Source organism: Danio rerio, chromosome 1 (assembly GCF_052040795.2).
Source record: "Danio rerio strain M-AB ecotype USA chromosome 1, GRCz13ab, whole genome shotgun sequence".
Taxonomy (NCBI): Eukaryota; Metazoa; Chordata; class Actinopteri; order Cypriniformes; family Danionidae; genus Danio; species Danio rerio.
Window position 1 is genome coordinate 41,952,005 of NC_141021.1, and position 19,922 is coordinate 41,971,926.

The 19,922-nt window shown below is 36.8% G+C and overlaps 1 protein-coding gene across 41 annotated transcripts in view; it reads left to right on the forward strand.

Annotated features, from left to right (window-relative positions):
* Nucleotides 1-19,922, forward strand: part of tenm3 (teneurin transmembrane protein 3) — a 971,756-nt gene that overhangs the window by 805,282 nt on the left and 146,552 nt on the right. For all 41 annotated transcript variants that reach the window (XM_087235111.1, XM_087235107.2, XM_087235110.2 and 38 more), the window contains one exon: nt 6,608-6,836. In XM_087235111.1, coding sequence (XP_087091237.1) covers nt 6,608-6,836 — 229 coding nt within the window. The remainder of the gene's footprint in view (nt 1-6,607; nt 6,837-19,922) is intronic.

A 19,922-nucleotide genomic window follows, 5' to 3' on the forward strand; every position in this document is an offset into this window, starting at 1 on the left:
AAAATCGGCATCTGTCCCATCCATCGTCAGGGATTGACATGACCAGGCCTTGTTTCCAACTACCGCCACAGAAGAGCGGGGTTACATTCCTTCTGCCATCGCAAGAGGAGACCGAAGAGGTTGACGTCTGAGTGTGGACGGGCTTTTGAGAGAGGTCAGGTCTGGAGGTCAGAGAGGGGGCTTAAGTCAGTGTTAGTGGGCATGTAAAGAGCCTGTATGCAGAGTCCCTGGAGAGCAGCAGACTTGATGGGGCTAACAGACCCCGCTGCGTGACAAATGTCCATCCACGCTCTGGAATGGCACCTGTGTTGCAAACATATGGCAGTGTAATTGAGACGTAACGGAGAGGTGTCTCCGAGGATAGCAATAAAGTTGTCGCCCCATAGCTTTTTGTGTGGTGTAGGCTCCCGTAAGCGTGCTGTATATCTAAATACATTATGCGCCTTTCTCCCCTGATATTAAATGGAGTTAAGGTGAGCAACTGATGAAAATGCTGAGTGTGTCAGATCAGCACATTTGATCGTCTTCCACACTTCATTTACTCCCTCTTTATTTTATTCAGCTTCTTCTGGGCAGGAGAGAAACAGACAGAGGCTTTAAAATAAAATTTGATGTCTGCTGTTGTATTGTTGGGATTCAAGTCTTAAGTTTAATACATTTTTATATATAGAATTCATCTTTTTATTGTATATATTTAAAACAAGTTAAATCACTGTTTAGAAGTTAGGGGCGTCAAAATTAATTGTTGCTTCTGTGCACTGCGATGCAGACTCGGACAATTCGTATCAGTTCAGTAATAATCATAACCAGCTACTATGTACTGACGACATTTATCTCATATGCACTGTGTGTTTTCTGGACAGTCTTTTACTGACACTTACAGCAAAAACCCCTATTTCACATCGATTAAGAGAATGAAAGTAAACTCTCTCTCTCTCTCTCACTATGACTGCTTCTATCATGGATCAGCTGTTACTGCCGCTGCTGTTTTTCTGACCTTCATCTGTGAAGAGCACCAGCACATAAGAGCCAATCGCAGCCCTTTCTGTTGAGCGTGTGACCAATCAAAGGGGTGTTAGAAAGACTTGACAGGACTCAGAAAGCGAGCGGGATATTTATATTTGTTTATTTGCTATAAATGCTTGTGTTGTTTAAAGGTAACGTTTATATATCTGACTGTTTGTATTAAAGGACATAATTGTATTACAAATACTATATAAATATAGTTTTACATTTTCATACAAGAATTGCTATGCTGTGAAATATAAAATTGTGTATGGAAAGCATCGTCAACGTGCCGTGATGCACCGAGATATCAAATTGAGTAGAATCGATGGCATGATAATCGTAACCGAACCGTAAGACCAGTGTACACTGAAAAAAGTGTTACATGCAGAACTGTTACAAACAATTTATTTGTGTTGAATTTAAACAAACAAATTAAGTTTAATAATGTTCAACTTAATTTGTTTGTTAAAATTCAACACAAATAAATTTTTAGAACCACTTAACGTAAAAAAAAATTTAGTAAATCCAAGGAATCATCTTTGAATAATTTTTTTCAGTGTAGGTTCACACCTCTATTAGAAGTGTTGCCTGATAATATTTTTGTTAAAATTTTGCAGAACTTTTCTACTGACAGGAGTTTGAATGACACAAATAGCTAACATTGTCAGGTTTTTTATATTTATCAGCTTAAATTACTGGTGAGCCTGGGTGTGAGGTCCCTTTCATTGCTGCTTGCAGCTTTGTTTTTTTATTATAATTTTGCAGTACATTTATATTAGTATTCTAAACCAATATTTGTGCAACCTTTTGCCCCGTGTAGCATTATTATTGTGCTCAGAATATGAAATAAGACATGTTAAGACCTTCATTACCTAACTGCAGATTTGACAAGTCACCCTTGCTAGTCACATTACCTTACATTTTCATGTAGACATCTGCAAAACTGCTTTTAAAAAGATTGCATTGATGCATTGTGTAAATAAATTAACTGAGCTACTGTTTGGATCACTAAGCAACATATGCACATTATTCACACTATTATCTTACACTTTCAAAATAAAGGTTAAAATATAACTGGGGCAGTAAAACCTATAACTGGGGCAGTAACTTAAGTGTATTCTGTAAGTTTACTTGTAAGTGTCTCTAACCTCTCCATACAGCATGCATGTTTTAAACAGTCTACTAGATGTTTTCCAACTGGCCTTGAGAACTTTGATCAGACCTCTACTGTGAGCCACAGCATGCCTTTGTTTTCTTGTGGCTAAAACTCTATCAGCCTTCTTTGAAAGTGTGTGACAGAGGAAACATATAGAGTTGTGTTTACTTGTGAGGGCAAAAGTGAATTGAGTACAGAAGAGTGGCTTTCCAACAACAATTGTGTGTCTGACAGTCTGATTATCATGGGAGTGAGTGGTAGCATGCGCCATCAGCTGCAGAGAGGGCTGGAAATTGAATTTTAACAGGCTCAACGATTCCCTCTTTCCTCTCCCTCCATTGTTTTTGATTTTGTTGTTGTGCTCTTTGAAGCCGGCAGCTGCAAAGTAGATAGGACCCAATGGAACGTGTACACCCGGACTATGGAAATGTATGCAAGCACTCCCCCGAGGACGGTATGAGAATCCAATCTGAAAGCTGTCTGTGCGCTCTCACTGCCTCCGGGTTTCAGGTACTTGCTTTGTTTTGGTCAAAGAATAGATCAATCCTCATTTTTATATATTTATTTGTATATTTTTAGGGGTTATAGCCCATCTTGAGAATTTTTGGATGACTTTTAGGAGAAGATACAATATACGTGTAGACGAAGGCTAGAAGCTAGATGTGTTGTGATTCCCAACAGATTTGCACTCATGTATCCGTGTGTTGCCTTAAGCAATCCACACCACACCTGTCTTCTTCTTTCAGCTTCTCAGCAAACCTTTCTTACTCTGCTGCATTCTCTCGGCCCATCACATTTTTTTTCTTTTTCTTTTTTTTTTTTTATACTTGAACACAGTAACACACTGTATCCCAGTATACTGCGGGGGTGGTCAGAACATCATCCAGTGAGTGCTTTGATTCCAGATCAGCCTCACACCTGAACCTCCAGGCTGGAATCACATCATCATTAGGGGTGTGCTGTTTGACAAAAATCGTATATATCACGCTAAAGGTATATTTCACAATGGTGTTATTTTGGCAGGAAATTCAACCGCTGAATCTGACTAGGTATGTCTGAAGCCATTGTTGAACCGATGCAAGCATACATGTACACCGATAACATTGGTATATTACATTGTGCCTACAGTTGAAAACAAAAATCTGTGAAATTATAATAATTTTTTTCAATATTTTCCCAAGTGATGTTGAACAGTGAGAAGTTTAAACATAAATACTTAAACATAAACATTTATATAGTGCTTTTACAATGTAGATAGTGTCAAAGCAGAAGTTCTAGTAAACTGAAACGGTATCAGTCCAGATTTCAGAGCTGAAGTTCAGTTTAGTTCAGATCAGTGTGGTATAATTTTCACTACTAAAAGTTTAAACACTGAAGAGCAAATCCATCGATGCACAGCTCCACAAGTCCCAAACCAAGCAAGCCAGTAGCGACAGTGGCCAGGAGCAAACTTTACCAATGAACGAAAGTGAAGGAAAAAAAAAACTTGAGAGTAACCAGGCTCGGTTGGGCACAACCTTTTTTCCTCTGGCCAACCTTCCTGTTCGGAGCTGCAGTCTAAGTGCCAGAGGCGGGAGAACACTGGACGTCCATCGTTAGAACTTCAAATGCTGGCCCATGGGATCAATGCAAAGACTTTTCTGTCACTCTGGTCTTTCAGGGATCAGTCTCATGCTCTCCACCCCACAATGGCTGCTGCAGCATCAGCTCAGAACATGGCCTGGACTAATTTCTATTAGTTATTAATAACTCTTTTCTAATAACATATTGTTTGTCTTTGCCATGATGACGGACTATAATATTTTACTTTCTATTTAGCTAGTATTCAGCTTAAATCGCTATATAAAGGCTTCGCTAGGTTAATTAGGGTAATTAGTCAAGTGTGATTAATTAGGTAAGTCAATGAAATACTCAGTGGTTTGTTCCAAAGCCAAGCAGATAATTCCAGCCAAACCTAAAGAAATAAGACTTCCTCCAAAATAAAATATGAAAGAAAAACAATGGGAAATGTCCTTGCTCTGTTTAACAGCAGTTAATTAAAATTTGACAGAAAGGCTAATCATTTTGTCTTCAACTGTATATACAGTATGCTAAATTAATCATATTTAATATCTTAAGTCTTTGGGGAAAGGAACTACAGATTAGACGTTGAGATTAATGCTCTGATTACACAATAGCAAACTAGGTTTTTAGGCTAAGAACAAAGTGAAGATAAGAGAGCGAGCCTTTGTCACACACCGTTACAATCTGCTTACGGCATTTCTACACACACGTAACAAACTAACACTGTATATAATGTGACTGCTTTTATTTTTGGTCTTATTTTGTCATTTTCTATTTATTTTTTTGTCCTTCATTGTATTTAACGCTAGAGAATAATCTGAGGCTCACAGCAAGCATTTTTTAATGTTTAATATGCCATTGACATCTTAAATATGACCGATAACCTTGACAGTTGAACTAATATCTACTAGCAAGATCATCTTTAAGTCTTTTGGTGTTTCAAAGAGAGGAACAGGAGATGAACAGAACAAACACATACTGTATAGGCATCCTTGGAAAAGGTCAAAGACATAAAATGCCTGTCACACCAAAGAGAGATTTTATTTTATTTTTTGCCACTGTCTAAATCTGCCAGAAGATTCTGAACTGCAGTGAAGACTCACTCACTGTCATTTTTCTTATAGCAGCTCCACTGTATCAATCTGCTATTAAAGATGGCCATATGAGTAACACAGAGGAGCACAGGAAGCTGAGCAATGGTTTTGTCTTTCTGGAAAGGCTGCTTCACATAAATATCATTGTGTTTCATCTAATCTGTGTTCAAGGAAAAGGATTTTGTGGCCTCAAGTTACAGCATGTAATCTCTTCTACTCTTTTTCAATTTTTTATTTTAGATTTGACTCAGCAGAGGTTTAGATGAGGACATGATCCCTGGTGATGTGACTGCGGCTTAAAATCTCACAATTGACATAGCTAGTTGTAGGCTAATGCTAAGCACAAAGATTGAGCAGTTTTTAAAAACAGACCCTTTTCCCCTCACATCTGTGATAGCCAGACAGGTTATAAACAGCTTGCCAATGTGTTAAAAGGAGCTTGTAAAGGTGCCTTCAGGGCTGTAATTTTGTGCCTCTGGCGATGCAACATGTTAAGACTTAGTGTATAGCATAAGTGTCTAAAGACTTTAGGGTATTGTTTAGACTTGGTATTACAGTAAGGTGTGTTTTCAGTGTTCTAATCACAAACGATCAGTCCATTACCATTTACACATGCTCCTACACATTTTAAATGTGTCTCCTGTTTCCACTTTTGTTCATGTTTAGACTAGACCCTCCTTTTCTTTTTGTCAGACACTAGATCATTTTCTTTAGAGCAGCATGTGCAGTGAATGTCAAGTCATTATGTTGCTTACAAGCAAGTGCAAAAGGAAGTCAATTGAAAGGATATAAATGGTAACATGATTTTGATTGCAATCTGTTTGTTTTGGTACAACAAAGCAAAGTTGCAATTGATTGTTTGGTGCACTTTCTCAAAACACATCCCATAATGCTCACATTTTAGGTCAGTGGGTGGTGAGTAGGCGTATTTTGTGGCTGTTTGAACACATTCAACAGCATGACTGTTCTTCAAAATCAATGCGATCAAATGAGTTTTCGACTACCTACAGTATGGAAGTGGTCAAAATTGGACACAATCGAAACATTTAGGACGACCCCATTTGTATGTTCATTTTATATAAGCTATTTGATTGAATTGATTAAAATACAGAAAGATGCAAATAGATCAGCAATACGCTAAGAAAGGGGAAAATAAAGAGTAAGCATACGCTGTCTCATTAGCTTTTTCTACACAATTGGTTCTGCTTGAATAGTAACATTTATACAAAATCCTTCATAAGTTGTCTAAGATAGGATATTTTGTAGTCATTTTAAACTGGCTTCAGGGCAGATATGTCATTTGCATTGCTACTGTTGTGATCATATCTGAAACTAGCAAGAATGTGCCTTATAACAATTCTCCACTGCTCGAAACATTGCTTTTTCATACACTTCCTATTACCAGGGTGCAATCCAAAACAAACCCAAGGGTGAATTTACTGCAATAATGACAGATAAGTGCGGCCAGGCTTTCTAGCACATTTTAAAGTGGATGTTTAATTGTCTCGATCATATGCTTATATGTGTATATGAGAGCATGCATGTGTCATTGTTGTCATTGTATACATGGCAATTCGACAGCTGGTGGGGTTGGATGCTAAATGGTTAATGTCATCATCACCCTGCTGTAATATGTCCCAGATGTTCTTTGGTAAAGGCACATTCATCCAGACACATTTGCCTAACTGCCACGATTAATTACCAAGGACAACCGCTTACATCTGCACGTTGTTACTATACTGCCTCACCATTGGTTAACCTAGTTTTGTTTGATTTTTTTCCACAGAGCAACCGTCCAATCAGCACCAGCAGGGCCAGTCCACGCTGCCACCAGTGCCGCCCCCGCACAAGCAGCAGCCGTCTGTGACGGCGCTGAACCACAACTCTCTGAGCAGCCGCAGGAACGTGAGCCCGGCCCCTCCGGCCGCCCTCCCCGCCGAACTGCAAACCACACCCGAGTCAGTGCCGCTGCAGGACAGCTGGGTCCTGGGCAGCAATGTGCCGCTGGAGAGTAGGTCAGTTATGCAAGCACAGACACCAGCAATGTTACATCCCACAAAGTGTGACCTGTGATCTGGAAAGATCTTTCATTTGACATTACTCACACAGCAAATCACGTGCACACTACATCTGTCTCTGAAATCTGTGACTGCAGGGCGTTTATTTACATTACATCAGTGGTAAACACAGTGAATCAAGCTCTTCAGTAAAAATACAGATACCCTAACACAATAATTTTGGTACTTTGCTTTTTTGTTTACATAAACACAGATAGTCTGATCACACTGTGTATACAAAATACAATGGAAAATCAGAGGAGGTCATTAACACATCTATATCTGTCTCTATATCCGCTGCACTCGTGATAATAGAGATTTGAGACATCCACATTTTAAAAGGTACCTCATGAGATGACCATAATACATATGTCAATTTCTTTTCCAGATAAATCCAAATAAATGTCTTTTTTTGTGTGTAGACAGTTAAACTCTGGCTCCACTCCAACAGATAACCAAATCCTAAAAATCCAAAGTGAAACAAAATTGTAGCTTAAAAAAGAAACTATTTTGTCACCATACCAGAAACAATGGATGAATGTTCCCGTGTGTTTTCTACAATTGAAACAATGAACAGATGATTTTTTGTGAATTGTGTTCAGACATGTTGTGAGCTAAATTCTATTAATAAATTTATAATTGAGTTCATGAACTCCCAGTGAAGTACACTTAAAGTACATTTTTTTTAATTACAGTAAACCAGACTGCATTATCAATTCCACTGTCTACATTCTTTTCCCAAACATTTTTCAAACTTTCTAAAGAGAAAGAACATGAATTTTAAACGACTGAGATTGGCCCTTTGGAGAAACTGTTTGTCAATGCTTGTAACTTTGCCATAAGTACAGTACATTATTTTTTATATAAGTAAAAATACTTATTAGTGAATTTTGTTATTTTTGCAAGGTACTTTTATTTGTAAAACCTGTCAAACACTGATTGCTGCTAATAATGTGGAAACAGCAAAATTGTGAAAGCAACTTATTGTGAAACAAAATAAATATACCCAATAGCCTAGCTTAAAACATAAATGAATAAATCCAGAATGTTTATAAATGTGTACTAACATATAAAAAATATATATGGCAAAATGTTGTGCACCTTTATACTAGTTTTTCGCTATAGAAATGGGCAAATGCACAGGGATTTAAAACATTTGTTGTTTTAACTTTGTGTTCAGCCTTTTAAATATTGTAAAGCCTACCCCACATAGGATTGTAATTGGACATTCAAATATGTCATACAATGGGCTTAAACAACTAACTACTTTACAATATATTAACTATACAACAAACTGACAGTCATGACCTAAATGGAATTTTCATTGACAATTATAAATCTTAAAATCCATCATTAACATCTTACATTTCATACCATTAACCACAGACTCTAAGGATCTTTTGTTATTCTTTTAAAAACTCTGAATCATTACCTAGAGAATCATTTGAATCAGTGAGTTATTAACTCTTACTGAGTGGATCATTTAAATCAGTGAGTTGTTAACTTGTGAGCAAATGCAGTTCAAACTGGAAAATTCACAAATTAAGGGTTCAGTGTGATTTATGAACAAATTTAACAGTTTAGATGAAAATTCATTTCCTTCACAAATCAAACACTGTTATTGTGTGAGCAGATAGCAGTTTCTCACATTCAAAACAACTTTTTACCCTCTTACAGTTGTGAAATGAAGTGAAGTAAAAGTAAGTTTCCTAAAAATTATTCAGATGAAGTTTAGATATAAAAAAAAAAGACTTGAGTACCATAGTGAATAAAAATAGTCACTGTCTACCACTACAGGCCATATCTTGTTTAAAAAATGGATTATTAACATGTCAGATAGTACAATTGACATTACCCAGCATTGAATATTTTTACCCTTCATCAGCCATAGTAAGGTTTCCATCAATCATCTCTCTCACAAAATGGCTGATAATATGACAACATCAAAAAAAGTGCTTCTGCTGACTCTGCTCACATCCCAGAGTGACTGAGGCCTCGCCAAGCTTAGGGGAGGATACGGCTTGCTTGTTTTCCTCCCATAAATCAGTAAGGCTGTAAGCTCAGAGGATACTCTGAGGGGTCTTTAAACACTAGCAGAAGGGAACACTTTGTTTCAGGGGTTTGCACGTTAGCGCCGTAATGGCCTCTCTCTGTTTTTGATCTACTCTTTCTTAGTGACACTGTATATATAATGACTAAGCCTCCCCCATTAAGGGATGTTACCACCTAGCACTCCTTTCATTCATCCTGCATGATATAAGCAACAAGACAGACTGGGTGAGGTGGGTGTGGAGAGAGAAATCAGGGTCATTCCAGAAACTTCATTTTGAAGCACTTGGTAAGTGATGCTGTCATTGTGCTTAAATTTCTTGCTGCCATTCTTAAAAACTTGATGAAAGGCAGTCAAGAGAGAGGGAGTTCATCTCTAGAGCCCGAAAGCCATAGACCTTAGTCTGGATAGTCAGCATTTTAAGTCTGATGTAAATGAGATTGAGGCTTGGGGGGATGTATGTACAGTCCGTTCAGTGGCTAATGGTACTTCAAAACCAAGCTAAAAAAATAGTGAAAACTGTCATTTCAGGAATGTATTAAGGATGTAAATGGTCCCAAGGTGATAGTGAAATGTAAATTTAACTGTACATTTATGCAGTGTTCTGCTGCAGTACAGCTAAATGGTTTGAGAAGGTTTCATGAACATACACCAACATGTCAGGCCTATGGATTAAAAAGTGTTGTGTAGTAAATTTAAAATGGATGTTCAAATAATACATCATTAAATATTGTTTAAATATGAAGATTAAATAATTACTAAAAAAAAATTGTATTATATATATATATATATATATATATATATATATATATATATATATATATATATATATATATATATATATATATATATATATATATATATATATATATATATATCATTTGATTAACCAGGAAAATCACATTAAGATTAAAAAAATTTTTTACAAGAGCATCCTGGCCAAGATTAGGCAATTTACAGCTCACATGGGTTTAACAAACAAACAAACAAACACATAACAGGTATCATCATTCATCCATCAAAACACATACAATGACAGTTAAAAACTATTTAGAACATCTACAGGCCAAATTTTCAAACTCCAAATCATTAAAAAAATCTTTTTAAAAGCATGTAGTGAAACAAACTCTTTAAACTGCAACTTTGTTTGGAGGTTTTTCCATGCAATAGGAGCTGGATATTTAAAATCATTTAGTTCCTTTTGAATATGCACCACTGGTACATACAATAAGTAAACTTTCTGAGAGCAAAGGATATAGCTATACTGTAAACATTTTGGTTCCCTTAAATGTTTAAGCTGAATCAAATTCATGAGTCCATTAAACTCTTATTGTAAACAGCTTGCATAACTTATAAAATCAAGTTAAAACATGATTAACTTCATTTGAGTTACAATGGGCTAAAAAACTTTTGCTGTCATAACTAATTGATCTTTTTTTTTTTTTACAGTGTAGAGACAGGTTTTTTACACATGTAGTTTGGTGATATGAGAGGAGAAAACCCAGAATAGATTTATAAACAAAGATATGCCAATGCTTGAGCCTATGAGTGGACAAAGCAGACCATCCTACCCGAGTGTAAAACACACAATGATGAGTGAGGGATTTAAGATTTGTTATAAACCTCAGTGCACCATGGTAAACAGTGTCTAAAGCAGGGGTGCCCAAACTTATAAAGGACCAAAAAACAAACTTGATTGAGGGCCATGGCCTGAAGTTGAACATACCATAATACATTAAATTTGCCATGGGTAATTTCCTAATTTATTTGCTAATATTTAAAAATAACTAGGAAACAATGCTTTTAAAAATATCAATTAATGCTGTATAATTTTTAACATTTTCTAATGAACTAATTATAGAAAAAACATAAACAACCCTGTTTAAAACACAATGGAGATCAATGCTGAATACACTAGTCGAGCTGCTCCTTTGCCTTGATATGCTTACCGATGTCTTGTGCATTGTCCTCTATCTGTCAAGTGACAGTATTTACATTTTAAAAGCCTGATTCATTTACAACATTGAATTTTATTTGGCTTTTTATAGCTCCTCAATTAAAAAAAAAAAAAGGATAGGTTAAATTGGAAATGACGATCTCTGTTAAAGTCATTCTCCCCTTTCAACTCTCCATCATTGGCCCAACGTTGGCCCGTCGGCCCTACTTTGGGGGATGGGTGCATATAAAAAATATGTTTGCAGTCATTGTGATTATACTGATATAAGTATAAAAATTTATATTTTACATAATTGGATTTAACAGTCCGTTAAGGTTGACTGTACATCCCCCTCACAGCCGTGTATTCACTTGTGCTAAATAAATATAGCAAGTATCCTAACTAAAGCATGCAAGCACTGATGAGTGGCTTGCTTTTGAGTTCATATTTTATGAGTGCCAGTACAAACACAGTGTTAAGAGATCCAGGAATAACACACCTGCCTCTGCATCACCGCCCTCAAGTTTCACTTACAGCCCTTCACATGGACACAGTGGTCCCAAAACAGGAATATCCAACATCCACACTTCCTTTATGGTTTTCCCTCTGTTTTCCTCACCACTGCTCGCTTTATACTGTCTTTTTTATTATAGCTACGTGGCTGTCCTGCTCTTTTGCTTTGTGTCATGTCAGCCGCAGCAAGATCTCTGCTCTTTAGTCCATTGTTTTCACCCCCATTGTTTTGTTTTCTGTCTATTTTCCAACTTTCGCTGTGCTGTTTGTTTTTGTTCTTTTCTCTCAGTGGTTTTTGTCTCGGTGGTCACACCGTATCCTCGAAAACATATCCTTGGCGCCCCTCCACTGATATTGACAAAGAATTATGCAGATTTCTGTAGATATTAGCCAGAGAGCTAACATTTCTGTTTATATCCTGAGCTCTCACCAAGAAGACCACCGTGGACCACACACAGTCAACAGGCTTTCTTGACACACACACAGACACAGATGGTTGTAAATCCGACCATGGTGCTGCATCTTTCCAGATAAACACTCTGAATACAGACATCCATTTAGCTGCGCTCGAAAACGCACTTTGTTCTGTGTCTGCATGGCGGCGTTGGTTCAAAAGGTGCATGGACGTGGAGCTTACTTAACAGCTGCTTACATGGTGCAGACTGGTTTTGGAGGTGAAATAAACAAAATTTCCATCTCCTCGACAGGCACAACAGTGGAGTTTAGATGAAAATAATGGAAAACCATCAGAACTGATGGATGAAAACGTGCTGGCAGAAAGTGGAAATGCAAATGCTTCACAACATGTGTCCCCGAACAAGCACATTGATTTGTTTGAGGCATGGAGATTCTGGCTCAAAAAATGGAAAAAATTTCAGTCGACTTCATTAGCCTTTGTAGAAAATTGCACAAATCAGCCCTTAAATGCTTCATGCTAATGTGCTTGCACTTGAATGAATTATTTTCCCAGTACTGGGTTGCGGCTGACATCTGTTGTGTAAAACACATGCTGGAATAGTTGGCTGTTCATTCCGCTGTGGTGACCCCTGATAAAATTAGCAACCAAGCGAAAGGAAAATGAACAAATGAATAAATAAATTATTTTAGATGTTATTTAGTGGCTGTTTCATTTAAAATTAATCCACCAGACAGGTTGTTGTTAGGTATAGTAAATTGCCCTATGACATATTTCCTATATGCTTCAATGAAGAACGCTTCCCTGTGTTTACAAGCATGAATGACTGGTTCCCGGGGCTCAGGTGGCATTGTTTCAGTAATTACTGACTGTAGCTTTGAGCCATTATTGACACTGTCATGAACCTTGTGGTGTAGTACAGATCACGTCTGAGCATAAGCTTCCACATTCTCGTAATTTGTGTGCAATTTGTGCTGAACAGACAATTGAGTCGAAACGATCATGACTCTTATACAGTCAATTACCTCACTCTGCTGTCTTTACGATCTACACTATTTGATGATGCTGTTAAAGTGAGGGAGAAAAAACAAACAGGAGACGCCTCTCGAGACACCTGCCTGTCTGATTAAAATAACTCAGAATCTCTGCACAAGGATGTTTTTTTTATTATTATTCCAAGTTTGATTATTTCAAATGTAAAAACAAATGAGCCAATTGTGTGAATCTGCTTCAGGGTATGATTATGCAAAGCATCGGATACCCCTTGTATTAAGCGATAAGTATCAAATAGTCTAATTTTAAGACCCCGTTTACAAGTTTTAGCTTTAAAACGGCGTTTTAGAATGAAAACGATCCACGTCCTCACTGACTTTTCAAGTAGCGTTTCTGAAAAGCTGTCCGTCCATATTACACTGCTGAGAACGCACATCATGTGACCACACACACACTCTGACATGTGCTGCAGCTGATGTGCATGTTTGAGCTCCTGCCAGGCAGCGGGTGCTTTAATCACAAAACCCCGGGTGAGAGCAGCGCACACCGGACAGTTCACCAAGAATCTACTGCTAGATCTTATCTCACTATAGTTGTTAAAGGAGATGTTTAATTCATCTGGTTTTTATCTAACAACATATTCCCCGACTTTGGTCTTTTGAATCTATCAATTGGTGGTGTTTTGGCTGAGCGCAAAAATAAGTTAATATATTAATTTATGTAACCACCTATACTGATTCTCCATATTTGACTGACTGCTTGCCTTCATTTCCTATATTGTATAAACTTATTGTACGTCATACTTTTATAATGGCCATTATTGATTATTAAAACTGATATTCAGCAAAAGAGACAGGGTATGTCTGAACTTTGTGTAGCCAACTTAATATTGAGAAAAATCTGCAATCAGATAGACGAATGTCTGCAGCCACGTATCAGTTTTCAGATGTCTCCATTTTCCCCCATCCAAGACTGACATGGAGCAGCCGGATTTTAGAACCAAAACGGCCTCTTCAGTGTTTGCAAAATTGTCTGTTTTTGAGGCTTGAAAACACCGGGATAGTGTGGACGGGAAACATAAAATGTATGTGTTTTAAAACTAAAATGTAGGTGTAAACGGGGACTAAGTCAAACACAAATCTTTTGTGTGAAGGAAAAACAAATATATCTGTAAACTTTAGACCAAACAAAAGGGCTATGGAAATGATTAAGAATGAGGTCAGTTGAGCAGTAGGTGGTCTTTTGTGGCTGTTTGAATACATACAACAGGAACATCTACACCAAGTAATCTGATCAAATGTGTTTTTAAACCACCTCTGGAAATGCTCAAAACATTGTAGACCTCATGTACACCTGTATTTAGCATTGTCCGCTATGATAGGTTTGAATGAAAATACATTTCAATACCATAAATGATCTGGAACAGATTTTTTTCCTCAAAATTTAAGTAGCACATTGAAGAAAGAGTAATTTTTTTGCTGATTTATTAATTCTGCATCAATTTATTAAGTAATTAATTTATAGCTCAAAGTATTTTATTAGCTTTTTATCATTTTTACAATTACAAGTCTTTTATTTGACTGCTGATCAAAGCTGTTAAATGCATTGTGATTCCTCATTTCCTGGGCTGTTAAAATACAGTTCACGTTTTACTTGTGATGGAGTTGTAATGGATATTAAAATGATAGAAAACACTGAAGCTCTTGACATTCCAAAACCTCGCTCTAGGCAAAATCTCTTAACATACTCTGTTCTGGGCCTGATTTCAGTTTTGAGTATAGCGAAACGACTTTAGTTTCAAGCTGTTCTCCATGTGGAGATAACCAGCAAAATGCACATTAGCCGTGGCCCATGTGAATCTCAAAGCACTTTTGACTCATAGGTCAGCTCCCATGTCATGCCGCAGCGGTAAGACAGCTAAAGATAGACCTTACGACTTTCACCATCACAAGAGAGAAGAAAGTGCTCAGTGCATTTGATCACAAAAGCTCATTTAACAAGCATATCTGCTTACTGCATGTGGGGGAAAAAGCAATTAAAACCAGACTTACACAAATCTCCTGTAAACATCCTCAAGAAAGTGGTGGTAAACTGAAAAAGTGGCCTGTTAAAATTTACTAGTCCTTTGCTTTGTTTATTGTCTCTTCACTTCCGTAAGTGATTTTGAAGGGTAGTGATTTATTGCTTTAAAACAAAGCCCGACATCAAAATGTCCTTAAAGTAAAGCATCATCCATCAATATAACATCAATAGGTGTTACTGTAATTAAAAAAAAGTGTGAAAGCCTGATGACTCATGGAGGATTGTGTTCAGAGTACAATCACAGCATTCTGCCAAGCCCAGCCAGTTGTCAAGAGCCTTTAGATGTTTTGTTATTTTATCTACGGTATGGTCTCCAGCCCCAGTTGAGGAGCAGGGAACAATCCGGCTCAATCCACATAGACAAAACACGGAGCAACTGCTAGATGCCTCTCAGTGCAGGCTTACCTAAGTGCTATGGATCATTCAGTATTGACACTTTGTCCTTTGTCACTTTTATAACTTGCAAATGTTCATAGTAGCACTGCTGAAGAATACACTGCAGGCACCATCGAAGGAATGGGCTCCTTGAGAATAACAATAGCCCCTATTTGCATTTTCCTTCACATAGAGGTTATGATGTTTTTTTCTTTCTTTCTATTTTTGCATTTGTTCTTTCTTTCTGCCTCCATACTGTGATGTGGATTGGAAATATGAATTTTAATATCATTCAGACCTGATCCTATAGGCTATTGTGTTAGAGATAGTGTAGTTTATCGCTGTAGATGTATGCACACTAGATAGTTTTTCAAAAGCAAAACAACACTATACGGCTACCAGAGTTGGGTGTTATGCGTTCCTCAGTAACGCTTTATTGTATTATTATTACAACTTTGAAGAACGCAATAATGTAACGAATTACATTTTTTATTTGTGTAATTTGATTACAGTTACTAAAGTCAATGTATTTGCTATACTTGTGAAACCAATATAGTTTTTGGAAGGAAATAATGCTTATTTTTAATCACACTTTTTGCTGCAACATCAGTTAATAAGCAGCAGCTTTGAAATTGCTGGAGAATGCGAGCTGAAATGGTTCAAGTAGAAATGCAGACATTACTTTGATTTCATTGAGCGTAAAAACAAAAATATTGCTGTGAAATGCAGTCTATGTCCAGTTTCTAAATAACTTTTGACTGCTTTTAACTCAACCAGCAACTTGTTCAGCACTAGAACAGAAAGCATTCTACGACAATACTCGTCACCAAGGTGGACACCGGCACTCAAAAACACGACAGTCAACTCAGCCTAAACAGGCTAAATTGAATTTTTGTGCAGGATCAGGATTAAAGATATCCTCTGAATGTTAAGAGAAGCGTAGCTGCTTATGGGGCCCTTCACATATTGCGTCTTTTGCGCTTGTATTTTCCAGGCGGACCCAGTTGAAAACGGCAATGCATTACAAATACTGACCGATCAGCTTCATACTTTGGATTATACACATTTTGGTAGACTAATTACTTCAGATAAACACAGAACACCCAAACACCGCAGTGCTTTTTCACAATGGATTCATATTCATTATGGGTGTCAATGGTTACACAGGTATCCAGTTTTCTTCTAAATGTCTATTTTCGTATATTAAAAAAAAAAAAAAAGCATTGGACGAACTATTTAAGTATTTTGAATATGTCAAGCTGCTGTGTTAAACCCATTGTAATGTTTTTCAGTGAAAATTAAATTACTGAAAGAGCTGCAGTTTATTTTGTATGTTTATAGGTATATTTTATATAGTAATCATTATATAGTAATCATTAAATTGTAATCTATTACTTTTTTAAAGTAACTTACCCAACACTGACGGCTACTGACTGAATGTTATAAAAGAAAATGATTTAAAGAGGGAAAATAAAAGAGCAAAAGAAGTGGGCAGTTATTGTGAAGGTCATACAATCCTTGTAAAAAATGGAATCCACGTCTGAAAATTGGTAAATGATATAAAAAAGAAATGATATAAAAGAAGTGAAGAGTATGCAATTTATTGTACAGATCACAGGTCCTTGTCTGAAGTAGGAAATTGTTGTTTCCACTTTATTCTTTTCACCGCAGTTACTCATCTAAACATTTCACTGTGTCAAATAGTAATTCCATGTCTGGAGATTTTAGAATTTGTATTTTCTTTTAAGTAGTCTATCTTCGATTACGCTACCGTATATAACCATTGTTAAGTTATTTTCCAGTTCTGTTACGCATTCGCTCCTCCTAAATCTTCTGTGAAGGCATTTGTCAGAGGATGACAAACGTGAAAGAAGATACACGGATTAGCATAGCAATTTCCAGCCTGATGTCATGCCTGCTGTAATCAATTAACAATGGTTATCCCGTCCCTCACGCTCCGAAATCCCTGTTCGCTGTCTTCTGTGTCAAAGGAACATTATCCTGTCTTACCTAAACACCAGATGCCCCAGTCAGTCCACAGAGGCTGCAGCTGGAGATTTTATCGCTGTTTTTCATCACACTTCTTCTATTATCTCTCGTTTAAGTGGGTGGTGAATCTACCGTGCATTAACATTTTTATTGAGGGTCTAATCTTGCCATTTAATTCAAAATTATTTTCAAGCATGCGCCACATTTGCTCATATTGCTATGATCCTTTTAGCTACAATGAAAGCCAGTGTTACGTGACTATAAATGCCATATGAACTGTGAGGATTGAGTGAATTGAAAGTGTCAGTAATCTTAATAAAATGTAATTAACATTTATCATTTCTATGACAAATGGGTCGTTAAAGTGCTACAGTTCCCAGAGTTTGTCTTTGTCTCCATTTATATTCATTTTTCTCAAAAGGTAGACAAAAAGTGAAACTGCGCATAAGTCATTTTAACAGCAGTTGTGTGGTTTTTATAAAAGCAGGCCACTCGGTGAAATTCAAGACGAACGAGCATATGGTCAAGTCACGTTATTGAGTTACATGTCAGCAAGTCACTTGTTGTAAAAACTTGAAGTAAAGGTTTGAACTCTCGCTGTGAGGTTAGAAGGGCACGTTGGTTAAAACGTAGGTCATGGTGGTGTCATGTGCAAAGTCATACTGAATTACTGCTGGAATCCCATGCACCAGTTCTCATCCCACAAGAAATTGTGTGGGGAGGAGAGAAAAACGTTGCCCCATGGCTTTAGATCAGTGCTTCCCAAGTGGTTTTGCTTTTTGAACTACTTTAAACGTTGAGGGCTCTATTTTAACAATCTAGGTGCAGAGTCTAAATCGCATGGAGCATACGCATTAAGGGCGTGTCCGAATCCACATTTGCTATTTTAAGGATGAAAAATATGCTCTGTGCCCTGGCACATGGTCTAACAGGGTTGTGCCTATTCTCTTTTTGAGTTATAGACCCACAAGGAATCTGCAGATTTTGAGCCCATCATTGAGGGTATTTATTTACTTGTCTAAATGTGTGTAAATTTATGTTAATCCATTTTTTAATTTCAGTAATAATATTAACTAATATGAAAACCTCCATATAATGTATTAGCAATACAGTTTGTAAAGTATTATTTTTTGTCTTTTAGTAGATGTATTATATCACGGGTGTCTAACTCAATTCCTGGAGGGCCGAAGCCCTGCACAGTTTAGTTCCAACCCTGCTCCAACACACTTACCTGTAGGTTTCAAACAAGCCTGAAGAACTCAATTAGTTTGATCAGGTGTGTTTAATTAGGGTTGGAACTAAACTGTGCAGAGCTGCGGCCCTTTTGGAACTGAGTTTGACACCTGTGTATTATATGATAGACTTGCTTTGTTTACCATATCGGTGGCTCTAATTGGATTTGCATTGTTAACATTAAATAAAAGTTAAAAAGGTATTATTTTTAATTTCATTTATTAAGATTTTAGTTATGATACTCCCAAAATTGTTCCACATAAATTTGCAGATTTTTACAAAATTCTCCTCAGAAATATCAAAAAATGTCCACAGATTTTGTCTAGGCCTAGTCTCCTCTCCCATTCCCTTTAAGAGGCAGTTGCGTCACACCATGGTGCATTTGATATTTACATGGCGGAAGTTGTAAGAGGAAAAACTGAATGCTTCACTAGCGAGAAAACAGTTGAACAGACCATCTGCAGCACGAGGATAAAGAACAAGCCTCCTCAATTTGGCTTCTTTACCTTCTCTTTACTTTTACTCTTTACTTTTTTACTTTCATGCTTAAGGAAACAGTGTTGTATGCAGACATCTATTAGCCTAAATATTAATTTTAATTTTTTTGTTAAGCGTATAGATTTGTTTCAAAACAATTTCTAAATTCAGTTCTAATTTCCAGCAAATGAATAAATGAACAATAATAACAAAGTGTGGTCAAAAAACTGAGTTATATCCAACACACGTCCTTTTCTTATGTACGATATAGTGGTGCAAACATCTCCAAAACCCGACAGGTGGACAAATCTAAACTTGTTTTTATTAAAACAAATATAAATATGCATATAATAAATAATACTGCTAATAATAGTATTATACAAATGCAAATTGACATGAATAAACTGAAAACCCAGAGGTGAAAAATGGAGGCAGAGGTTTTTACATTTATGTACAAAATAATCATTTTTGTAACATTTAATGCTTTAATTCTTTTCATTTGTAAAAATATTTGTGTATTGCTCTACATTCTGTGTTTAATAAGCCTTTGGACCTGCATAGGCACATAACTAACATGCACTGCGCTGGCCTTTAGACCAACTATCAGTTGGTCAATGGTGCAGTGTATTTTAGTTCCTCAAAATAGCAACGCACCAACAATGCGCCTTAACACACCTCCTTTATAGACCAGCACACCCATGAGTCCACAAAATGGTGCAAATAGATTTGTTATTTAAACAACATGGCACAAAATGTGAAAATTAGGGTTGCGCTAATCTAAAAATAGCAACAAATCACACCAAACACGTCTTGCACCTTATTGCGCCGGGTGAATGATAGGGCCCTTATTCTTTGTAAAAGCCTCAGCAACTAATAATTCACTGAACAAAATGTCTGAATTTAATGTAGTCAGAGTCATATATTTTTTTTGTTTGTATGCTGGTAGGTTGTCTGTATTTCATCAAGTGGCATGAATTTAAT